This window comes from Gopherus flavomarginatus, chromosome 10 (assembly GCF_025201925.1).
Source record: "Gopherus flavomarginatus isolate rGopFla2 chromosome 10, rGopFla2.mat.asm, whole genome shotgun sequence".
NCBI lineage: Eukaryota > Metazoa > Chordata > Testudines > Testudinidae > Gopherus > Gopherus flavomarginatus.
The window spans coordinates 32,834,775-32,845,943 of NC_066626.1; the positions used below are offsets into that span (position 1 = coordinate 32,834,775).

General features: G+C 44.1%; 1 protein-coding gene across 1 annotated transcript in view; it reads right to left on the reverse strand.

Annotated features, from left to right (window-relative positions):
* Positions 1-8,823, reverse strand: part of FAM171B (family with sequence similarity 171 member B) — a 56,567-nt gene extending 47,744 nt beyond the window's left edge. The window contains exon 1 of the mRNA XM_050916408.1: positions 8,676-8,823. Within this exon, the coding sequence (XP_050772365.1) occupies positions 8,676-8,823 (148 nt within the window). The remainder of the gene's footprint in view (positions 1-8,675) is intronic.
* Positions 8,824-11,169: the final 2,346 nt, after the last annotated feature.

An 11,169-nucleotide genomic window follows, 5' to 3' on the forward strand; every position in this document is an offset into this window, starting at 1 on the left:
AATGAATTGTAAACACGGGATATCTCTGTATTCATCTCTCTTTGAAATGTATAGCAAATCATCTGTGAATGGTGGAAGAACAAGCCAATTGCCTTATGTTAATTCTATAGCAAAGTACAGGTGATGGACCTCCTTCAAAGTCATCTTAATTATCTTTTGTTTCCCAAGGAACTCCCAGCTTGTCAGAGAGGACATGAAATTGTATAAAAGATCCTTGGGTCCTGATTCTGTCATCTCAGATCTCCTTGAGGCTTCATATAGGGGAAGCTTAGGCTTAAGGACTGAGATCCCAGTCCTAAATTGGAGCACCCTGCAATGACACTGGACTATAACCTATGAACTATTTCTGAAAAAACTCTGCAACTACAAAGCTCACCATTTCTGCTATGAATCTCAACCTCAATGAAATGAACTCGTGTGTATGTATATTGATCTTTTAACTATACTCTCTCTCTTTTGTTTTTTTAAATACATTTTAGTTTAGTTAATAAGAATTGAATGTAGAGTGTATTTGGGTAAGATCTGAAACATTCATTAATCTGGGAGGTAACGTTTCTGATCCTTGGAATTGACAGAACCTTTTCTTTTATATGATAAAAAAGATTTTCAGAAATCATCATATTTGACTTAGGTACCTGGATGGAGGCCTGAGGCTAGATCACTTTAAGGGAACCGTGTTGTTTGGATTTCTGAGTAACCAGTAAGGTAATAAAGAAGCTGTTTTATGCTGGTTTGGTAAATCTAGGTACTGGAATATCCATCAGCTTTTTGGGGATTGTCTGCCCCATTCTTTACAGTTCACCCTTACTGAGTGACCTCAGCTGGCCCCCACTGGGACCCCGGTCACACTTATTTAAAAAACAACAACAAACAATTAGCTTTATCCACTTGCTGACGAGATATACAAGTGTTTCCGAAATGTAAGAAAAGGATGGACCCCTCTTCAGATATTTCTCAGAGTCAGACTGGACCCATATAGAGTTGCACACTGTGCTTGGAGTTTGAGCCCCTCGGTCCATTTGTTGTTATTGCCCATTCCTGAACCAGAAGCAGATTGCTATGCCACACAATGCCATCTCTCTTTTTTCTTCCTAGCTCAGCCACAGTTTTTTATTCATCAGTTGTTGATGAGATGTGTTATGAATTGTGACCATTGAAGGGAATGGCTTTCTTGTCCTTCCTTGTATCTGGGACATTGGAGTATAAAAAGTGTTGCTTTGTCTCAGTATTTCTTCTGTCACACTGGCTCCTCTCTGGATTGAAATGATTTTGTGCCTCCCAAATTCCTCCCCTAATTAGTGATCACTGACTTGATTTTTAGTGACAGTCTGCCGTGGTGATGTAATGGGATGATTCTGTGCAGGTGTCCAACAGTCAAGCTTCTGGCTACTTTTTGATTTACTCGCCCTGGTGACTCATAAATTAGTGTGATAGATGCTGTTCTAACAATGGGCATTATTGGTTTTCATAGCTTGCTCTGGTGGTCAGGGGTGGGGGGTTGGAGTTGCTGAGCATTAGGAATGATGACAAGCAGGAATGCACTGTGTTTTCATTTAGATCTATTTTTTGATTTTGTGGTGGAAGGAGTATTTGCCACTTCAGTTGAGATATCACTAAAAGCTGAATATTGTTTTCTAAATGTTAATTAGTTGAGGGAATTGGCTCAGTTCTGCTCTGGCCCACCTCTCTCCCTGGGCTTCAGAGCCTCAGAGCAACTTCAAAGCACTGTTTACATAGCTATTTTTAGAGTGCCAGCCCCACCAGCCTAAGTCTGTAGACTGCGCTGGGATGCTCAGTTCTGCAGCTTGTGTACAGGGTAGTACCATTAGAGCCCAAATATCTTGGCTTGCCGTGTGACTTGAAGGTTCTTTCTTTTTAACTCTCTGCTCTAAGGCTGAGGGGAGGTGGGCTGCAGTGGACAGACATATGGCCAGTCTTTTGTTTCTGTGATTCTGTGTTTTCTCATGAATGGGCTAGGCACACATAACTGGATGTGTGCCTGTAGTTGTATTTTTGAAAGCTGAACTAATAACAGTTAAAGTTATGTTAAAAGAACATTTTTTTAGATTGCAAAGTCAAGCAATCAAAGGTTAGACAAAGCCAGAATTAAGGTTACATGTGCAACTTCAATTCATGCCTCCCCCCGCCCACCGTGCAATATGATACAGTCTTTAAATACAGTATCACATACTATTTTCCCCTACCCCCCAGGAGCTCTCATTCATTGCACAGAATAGACCATGGATTCTCAAACTGGGGGTCAGGACCCCTAGCGAGGTTATTCCACGGGGGTCACAAGCTGTCAGCCTCCACCCTAAACCCCGCTTTCCCTCCAGCATTTATAATAGTGTTAAATATATAAAAATGTGTTTTTAATTTGTAAGGGGCTGGAGGTCACACTCAGAAGCTTGCGATATGACAGGGGTCACCAGTACTAAAGTTTGAGAACCACTGGAATAGACCATGCTGTGAGGATGAGACAGATATTTCTTTTTATCCTTAACATTCAATTAGTGGCCCAACTCATTTACTGCACACCATCCAAAATCTGTATTTTACAAAATTATTCCTTTTCGCAACATCTTCAGAGTAACAGAGTGCCAAGCATTAATTAATTTACCACCATATTTCCCTTGCAAGGTAAGAAATTATCCCGATTTTACAAACGGGGAAACTGAGACAAATATTTACCTGAGATCAAAGCCAAGAGCAGAACATAGGAACACCTAACTCCCAGTCCTGTGCTCATTCCCTCAGACCTCGCTTCTTTACTGACAGAGATGCTGAGCATTCACAGCTCCCATTGACTTCAGCTGCAGTGTTCAGCATTTCTGCAGATCAAACCCCACGTCTCAAGTTGGGCACACAGAAAATAAGGAATATACAAAGTCTTTGGGGCAGAGACAATCCTTCTGGTCTGCAGTTGTACAGCACCAAGCATCATGGAGTCCTGGTCTATTACTGGGGCTTCTAGGTGTTACTGCAATTCAAATAAATAATATGATGAGTGGCCATCTGCCAAAATAATGCTTTCAGTGGCTCTCTCAGCATCACATAGGAAATCTGTGACAGAGGGAGAGAGAGAATTGAGTTCTCTTGTGTGACAGTCACCTGCCTTAACCATAAGCCCCATCCCTCTCTCTTCCTGTTAGGCCCGTGACTTGTTCTCTACACATCTTCTAACTTATAGAGAAAATAAGGGAGGAACCCTACAAACAGCATCATTCACTACATAACTCTGATTGATTCCCTGAACACTACCCATCCTGTGCACACTGCAGCTCTATGAACATATATTTACCATAGTTCTTTAATGCAATTCTCTAGGCTTTTTAAACAGAAAACAAGTAAAATACAAATTCTATTATATGCAACTGTACATTCGTACAATGAGCTTAAACACAAAAAGGAACCTTACAAGAAGTGGAAACTTGGACAGACGACTAGGGAGAAGTATAAAAATATTGCTTGAGCATGGAGGGATGTAATCAGGAAGGCCAAAGCACAATTTTAGTTGCAGCTAGCAAGGGACATGAAAGGTAACAAGAAAGGTTTCTACAGGTATGTTGGCAACAAGGTGGTGGTCAAGGAAAGTGTGAGATCCTTACTGAATGGGGGAGACAACCTAGTGACAGATGATGTGGAAAAAGCTGAAGTACTCAATGCTTTTTTTGCTTCCGTCTTCACAGACAAGGTCAGCTCCCAGACTGCTTCACTGGGCAGCACAGTAAGGGGAGGAGGTGAGCGGCCCTCAGTGGTGAAAGAACAGGTTAAGGACTATTTAGAAAAGCTGGACATGCACAAGTCCATGGGGCCGGATGCAATGTATCTGAGGGTGCTGAAGGAGTTGGCCAATGTGATTGCAGAGCCATTGGCCATTATCTTTGAAAACTCGTGGCGACTAGGGGAGGTCCCGGACAATTAGGAAAAGGCAAATATAGCACCTATCTTTAAAAAAGGGAAGAAGGAGAATCTGGGGAACTCAGTCCCTGGAAATATCACGGAGCAGGTCCTCAAGAAATCCATTTTGAAGCACTTGGAAGGTGATCAGGAAAAGTCAACATGCATTCACCAAGGACAAGTCATGCCCGACCAACCTGATTGCCTTCTATGATTAGGTAACTGGCTTTGTGGATATGGGGAAAGCTTTTGATATGGTCTCCCATAGCATTCTTGCCAGCAAGATAAAGAAGTATGGATTGGATGAATGGACTATAAAGTGGACAGAAACCTGGCTAGATTGTTGGGCTTAATGGGTAGTGATCAACAGCTCGATGTCTAGTTGGCAGCCGGTATCCAGCGGAGTGCTCCAGGGTCGGTCCTGTGGCCGGTTTGTTTAACATCTTCTTTAATAATCTGGATGATGTGATGGACTGCACCCTCAGCAAGTTCACAGATGACACTAAGCTGCAAGGACAGGTAGATATGCTGGAGGGTAGGGATAGGGTCCAGAGTGACCTAGACAAATTGGAGGATTGGGCCAAAAGAAATCTGATGAGGTTCAGAGTCCTGCACTTAGGATGGAAGAATCCCACGCACCACAAGCTAAAGACCGACTGCCTAAGCGGAAGTTCTGAAGAAAAGATCCTGGGGATTACAGTGGACAAGAAGCTGGATATGAGTCAACAGTGTGCCCTTGTTGCCAAGAAGGCTAATGGCATATTGGGCTGCATTAGTAGAAGCACTGCCAGCAGATTGAGGGAAGTGATTATTCCCCTTTATTTGGCCCTGGTGAGGCCACATCTGGAGTATTGAGTCCAACTTTGGGCCCCCCCCCACTATAGAAAGGAAGTGGACAAAGTAGAGAGAGTCCAACAGAGGGCAACAGAAATTATTAGGGGGCTGGGGCACATGACTTATGAGGAGAGGCTGAGGGAACTTGACTTATTTAGTCTGTAGAAGAGAAGAGGGAGGATTTGATAACAGCCTTCAACTACCTAAAGGGGGGTCCCAAAGAGGATGGAGCTCAGCTATTCTCAGCTGTCAGAACAAGAAGCGATGGTCTCAAGTTGCTGTGGGGGAGGTCTAGGTTGGATATTAGGAAAAAACTATTTCACTAGGAGGGTGGTGAAGCACTGGAATGGTTACCTAGGGAAGTGGTGGGATCTCAATCCTTAAAAACCTGTAAGGCTAGGCTTGACAAAGCCCAGGCTGGGATTATTTAGTTGGGGTTGGTCCTGCTTTCAGCAGGAGGATGGACTAGATGACCTCCTGAGGTCTCTTTCAATCCTAATCTTCTATGATTCCCACTGTCTCCTTTATGTTGCATCAATAGGATCTGAACCCTGAAATTGGAGCACTACAACTCAGGCTTTGACTACTTGAGCTACCAGATTAAATATTTCAATTAAAGGCTGTTGTCCCAGAAGACAATGTGCCTCTGAAGCCACATGCATAAAATGCGGTGCAGGGAGAAGAGTAGAACGCAACCCAACTCTCTCCCTCTCTCATTCAGGAGCCTGGGAAAGCTCCTTCCTCCTTTGGTGGAAGCAGGGGTGGGCAACATGATGGGTTGGAGAACAGAGCCCAGTCCAGCACAGTTCTCTTTACCTCCTGGAAAAACTGTCTGCTCCTGGGGTTCCCAGTGCAGTGTGTGCCCCCACTGCAGCAGTGTGGGGCCAGTGCTTTAGAATGTTCATGTTCAGTTATTCTGCTGCCTGGACATTGCTGGTAATGGAAGTGACAGAAGGAAAATCACCATTTTCAGCAGTTGATAATTCAGCTAAATCTGAACAGAATTTCACAGGACAAAGAAAAGATTTATTTCTGGCCTCAAGGCTTTCTTCTTGTTGAATTTCAATGTGAACAATTAAGGTGTTAGAGAATCTCAAAACTGTCACAAATCTTATGATGAAACTTAAATCTTACGACAGACAACCTAAATATAAAGCTGGCTACCAAAGTCCCCATAATAAAAACAAACTGCCTAATTCTCATGTAATGATGAGAATGATTATGTTTAGTCACAGCTATTTAAACGCAATATATGGTAATATAAGTTTGACCAAGATCATTTCTAAAACAGACAACTGGAACAGTAGTTGAGGACTGAGATGCACACTAACAGAGCTGTGAATATATTTAAACAGTACCTAGTCAGTGCATTCAATCATTTTGATGAGTGTTAGTTGGCTTGGATTGTCATCAGGAAATGTGTACCAAACTGCCTTAGGCCTTTTTTTAAAGCCCAGCCATCAAGAATTTTTATTTAAAATAAAACCAAATAGAATCAGCTAAGAATGTGGTGCCATTAAACTATTGTTTGAATGACTTCACTGAAAATAAATGTCTTATAAATAAAAAGTTTACCACACAAACCAGTAATGTTGACACAATATTTTAACTTGGATTAGGGTAAATGGTAAATATTTTCCATAAAAATTAGGGGGCGGGGGGGGAGAGAGGGGAAATACAGGAATTTTTGTTTTTCTTCTAAAGGTGAATGACAACAATGCAGTTTTCAGTTCCCACATCTAAGCCTTTTTTCCCCTTTGCCTACATTAAAAGGTTTCTGAAAAACAACGTTTTGGTTGTTCATAGAAAAACAAACGTGCAACATCAAAAAAAAATTTCAATCCTTTTTCTCCAAAACTTTCCTGGTATTTAATTATTTTATTTGCGATTGTAGAGGGAAAAGGAACAAACCCCCGATCTACAACAATAACCATGAATTGTATTCATGTTCAACAAAAACTTTTTCCTTTCTGTATGTATGTTCTAGTGGTTATAAAATAGGTCAGTTGTAGAGCTGGAAAAAGACTTATCTGTACAATCGGTCCAACACTGACATACTTCACATGGGCTTCACTTCAGCAAAGCACTTAAGCACACATTTAAATTTAAACATATACTTAAGTCTCATAGGCAGTATTCAGTGCCTGACTGAACTGAAGCTAAATCTGTGCTTAAGTGATTTGACAAAATGAGGCCATGATAATATAAAGACTTAACTAATGTCTGGAAACATTTTGAAATCCTTAGATGAAAGCCAGTATTACAAGTACAATATTTTTTTAGGCTGATTTCAGAAGATATATGTGTAGAAAAATGTCTTTTAATCAGAAATATTTTCTAAAAACCGTATTGACTGGTTCCCCAATTCTGCACCTGGGTCTATCTATATCAGGGGTCAGCAACCTTTCAGAACCATAATTGCTGTGCCCAGTCTTCATTTATTTTATAACTTTAAGGTTTCACATGCCAGTGATACATTTTAGCTATTTTTAGAAGGTCTCGTTCTATAAGCCTATAATATATAACTAAGCTATTGTTGTATGTGCAGTAAATAAAGTTTTTAAATGTTTAAGAAGCTTCATTTAAAATTAAATTAAAATGCAGAGTCCCCTGGACCGGTGGCCAGGACTCGGGAGTGCTCGCCTGCCATAGGTTGCCTACCCCTGATCTACATGGATTTAATTGCAGGATTGAGGCCTTCATTTGTGAAATAACTACACTGTTCTACATACAGTTGTTGCGAAAATTAACAGATTTTCTTGTTCTACGGAGTGCATGTGAAAACAAATGAGCTCACAGATTTTGCCACTCATTTGAGAGATTAAGAAACCTACACATGCGTCATCCATTACATTAATCTAGTGATTACTGCCTGCATATAGGAATTCACCAAGTCACACTTCCCTAAACAGCATTATCCAGTCACTTAAGGGACCATCTGCTATCAATAGGCCAAAGCAACCATATAGCTAAAGGGATACGTTTCTCCCTCCCACCCCCCAACATTATAGTATCTGCACAGTAAAGAGATCCAGTGATAGCAAAGATGGATTCTGCTTAGTTGTTAGGAACTAATATAGATTTACTATCTACTTCCCTAAAAACACTCTTTTGGGCTTCTGAAAAATAAAATGTTCCATTCTTTACACAAGCAACCTGAAGTTGTATTTTCACAAATTCAGTCATTGCTGACGTGTAGTACATTGCTGCCAGCAGCGTGTGTTCGTCAAGAGTGCTAACACAAGCAGTTTCAAGCGATGCTGAATCTGCCTCAATCCCAATCCCGTTTTTAGCAACACGCAGAATGAAAACACAGGCGGGGGTGGAGGGGAATAAAGACCACCACCGGGACACGTACTTTCTCCCAAGCCACGCAGAAACCTAGATGGATTTGATGGAGAATTATCATGACGCTTTCTTTTCCACTCCCACAGAAATACTGTGTCACCCTTCCCTTGGGAAGGATTTTGTTTTTCAGACCAGAAAAATCTAGGTAATGGCCTTTTCAGCTCCGGATGCTGGGCCAGCTGTGGGGAAAGGTCCCTTCAAAGGATCCCAAGGGCTCTGCCTCCTGACGAGCCCCGAGTGTGGCAGCTGCTGCTCTGAACTGCCAGGCCAGCGAGGGGGCTGGGAGGGGAGAGGAAGAGCAGCTACCCCAAGGCTAATTCACGTGCCCAGGAGCCCTGGAGCAGGCTCGGCTGAACACAGCGGCCACGACCCTGCCCCAGGGACGCGCTCCGCGCAGCACGTGCACAGGCGCGTCCGGGCAGCCCCGGGGGCAGGGCGGCGCAATGTCCAGGGGCACCCGGGCGGGGGTCCAGCGCAGGGAGGGCCGGGGCGAGCTCCCGGGGATGGGAGAGCGCCGGTGCCATCGCCCCGGGGCAGGCAGCGGGGACACGTGCCCGGGGCGCCAAGCCGCGGCGGGGTAGCGGGGACGGTACCTGCAGTAGCCGCGGAGGGTGCCCCGGGGCGGCTGCGGCTCAGCTCGGCGGGGCTGGTGGCGGCGGCGGGGACCGGCCGCCCCTGGAGCAGCAGCGCGGCCGCCAGCCGCAGCAGCAGCGAGGGGAAGCGCCCGCACAGCCCCGGCATGGCCAGCGGGCAGCGGAGGCATATTGCGGGCGAGGCGGCGGAGGCGGGGGCCGGCAGCTCCCTGCTGCCCGCCCGGCTGCGGCGGCTGCCGGAGGAGGATGGCGGGGCGGGAGGCGGCCCGCGCCCCCTGCACAGACACACGTGACGGAGGGGAAGGCGGGGAGCCCGGCGCGCCCCAGCCCCCGCAGGTGCTCGCCGGGCGGCGGAAGCTGGGCAAAGTCTGGCGGGAACCGGGGCGTAGGTGCCAGGGTCCTGCTCCAGCCCTGGCGCGTCAAAGCAAGCGGGGGAGGTGCTGAAACAGCCGCTCCAGGGGGTAGCTGGGGCGCAAGGGGGTGACTGCGCTGGCCCCTTGCAATGTAGTGATGCTGTGGATTCCCTCACGCTGCTAAACCACAAGCGTTAGTTAATAGCTGCCCCGCCTCTGTTAAACCCCAAATGGGGGGGGGGCAACCCTGGGCCTGGCCTCGGCCTCTGAGCTCATCTCCACTCAGCTTAACGCTTACGGAGACCCTCAGTCTTCCCCCTCCACACACACCCCGTTACTCCCCCTCACTGGGACCTGCTGAGCTCTAACCCAGGCACACTCAGCCCCCGCTGTGCTAAGTCTTTTGCTTTTAAGCAAGCCTGGTGGAGCTGCGTGATGGTCTTAAAGTCTGGGCTCCTGGAATCACGAGATTAAGTGAGAATCTCAACTCCAATTTACATTTTTTTCTAGTCCTTATGAGCGCGTGTATGTGTAGGGGGAGGGTCGGGAGTGTATCCAAAACATACAGAAAATAGAAGGGAAATAAAAACAAAAAACTGTATTACTGTTTTAAAAACACATCTCATGATTTTCAGACCAGGCTCATGATTTTTGAAAACTTCAGGTTGGGAACAGGGAAAGTCTTTACTAATAAAGTTACATCTATCCCAGTTATTTCCTCCCTCCTGATTTCTAGATCATATGCGTTATACAGCATCTGGTACAATTAAGAGATTTTTTTTTGGCACTTAATGCTAAGCACTTACATTTTAGTCTTAGTAATCATTGAATTGTAGGACTGGAAGGGACCTCCAGGGACCTTGGTGTACAGTACCCTGCACTGAAGGTAGGACTAAGTATTAACTACCTAAAAGTATTATCTAAAAAACAGAGTCTATCAACTAACCCATTTCTAGTGCACATATTTTATGGAATGCAGAAATTTACAGTTGTACTAGGCCTCGTCTAAACTCTGGAATAGCTTACGCTCAGCCATTGGTGGCCAGCAAGCAAGGTAGCTACACCACTTGAAACCCCAAAGGCCTTGATACTGCAAACACAGCTCTTAACTTTAAGCATGTGAATAGTCCCATCGGTTTCAATTGAGCTAGTCACATGCTTAAAGTTAAGACATGTTCATGTTTGCAGGATTCTAGTGGAAATGTATACAAGTGCAATTTGGAGTTTGTGTTGAAATTAATAAATTATGGTTCCCAATCCTGCAGTTCACTGCAGGTAGGTGGGCTGCTGGAAATGTGTGGGGCGCAACTGTCCATTTGCCTGCAGTCCACATTAGAAAAAGGAATGGGGTGAAGTCCCGGCCCTATTGAGATGAATGGGAGTTTTGCCATTAACTTCAGTGATGCTAGAATTTTACCCATTGTATGGACAAGATCAGTGCTTTCCAAAGTTTATACATTACATTTTATCTTAAAATTTCACCAAAAAAGTAATTCTGAACTGTGAATGCAGTTTGTTTTTTTTAAAGGCCATACTATAATTTTACAATTATTATTATTTCGCCTTCAATAAACAGATTAGCCAAATATAGTAGGTTGTAGGGAGATATGGACATGTCCTTATCTCAGAAACGTCCATAGTTGGGGACTAAGAGGAAGAGAGAAATATTTGCACAATTGTACAACAGTGAAAGATTTTCCAAACCTAAAAGGGAATGATCAGGTTAAAAATCTTTGTGTTATCAAAACTAAAAGAATTTTCAAAATCTAATTTACTTTTCCTTATTTAATTACTTTAATGTCATTCTCTACAGAACAGTGTAATTAATTCATTGTCATCAGTAATGATTTCATAGAGATGAAGGTTTGAAGGAACAAAAATCTAATTTAATTTTAACCAGGGACGCTGATGGTTTAATGCCACCCCTTTTGGACATGGAAAATAGACTCTCCAGATCTCATGCTCTAGTCTAATATAATGAAGCCCCCACTAATAACTACTTGCTGAATCCAGCTGAGCAGGCATGGGAAAAAATGTGCATCTCTCTGCACCTTAGTCTTCTCCCTTAGGATCTCATGATTTTTCACCTTTCCTCGTGAATGGTTGGATTAAATATGGCATCCCTGCATATAGTGATGTAA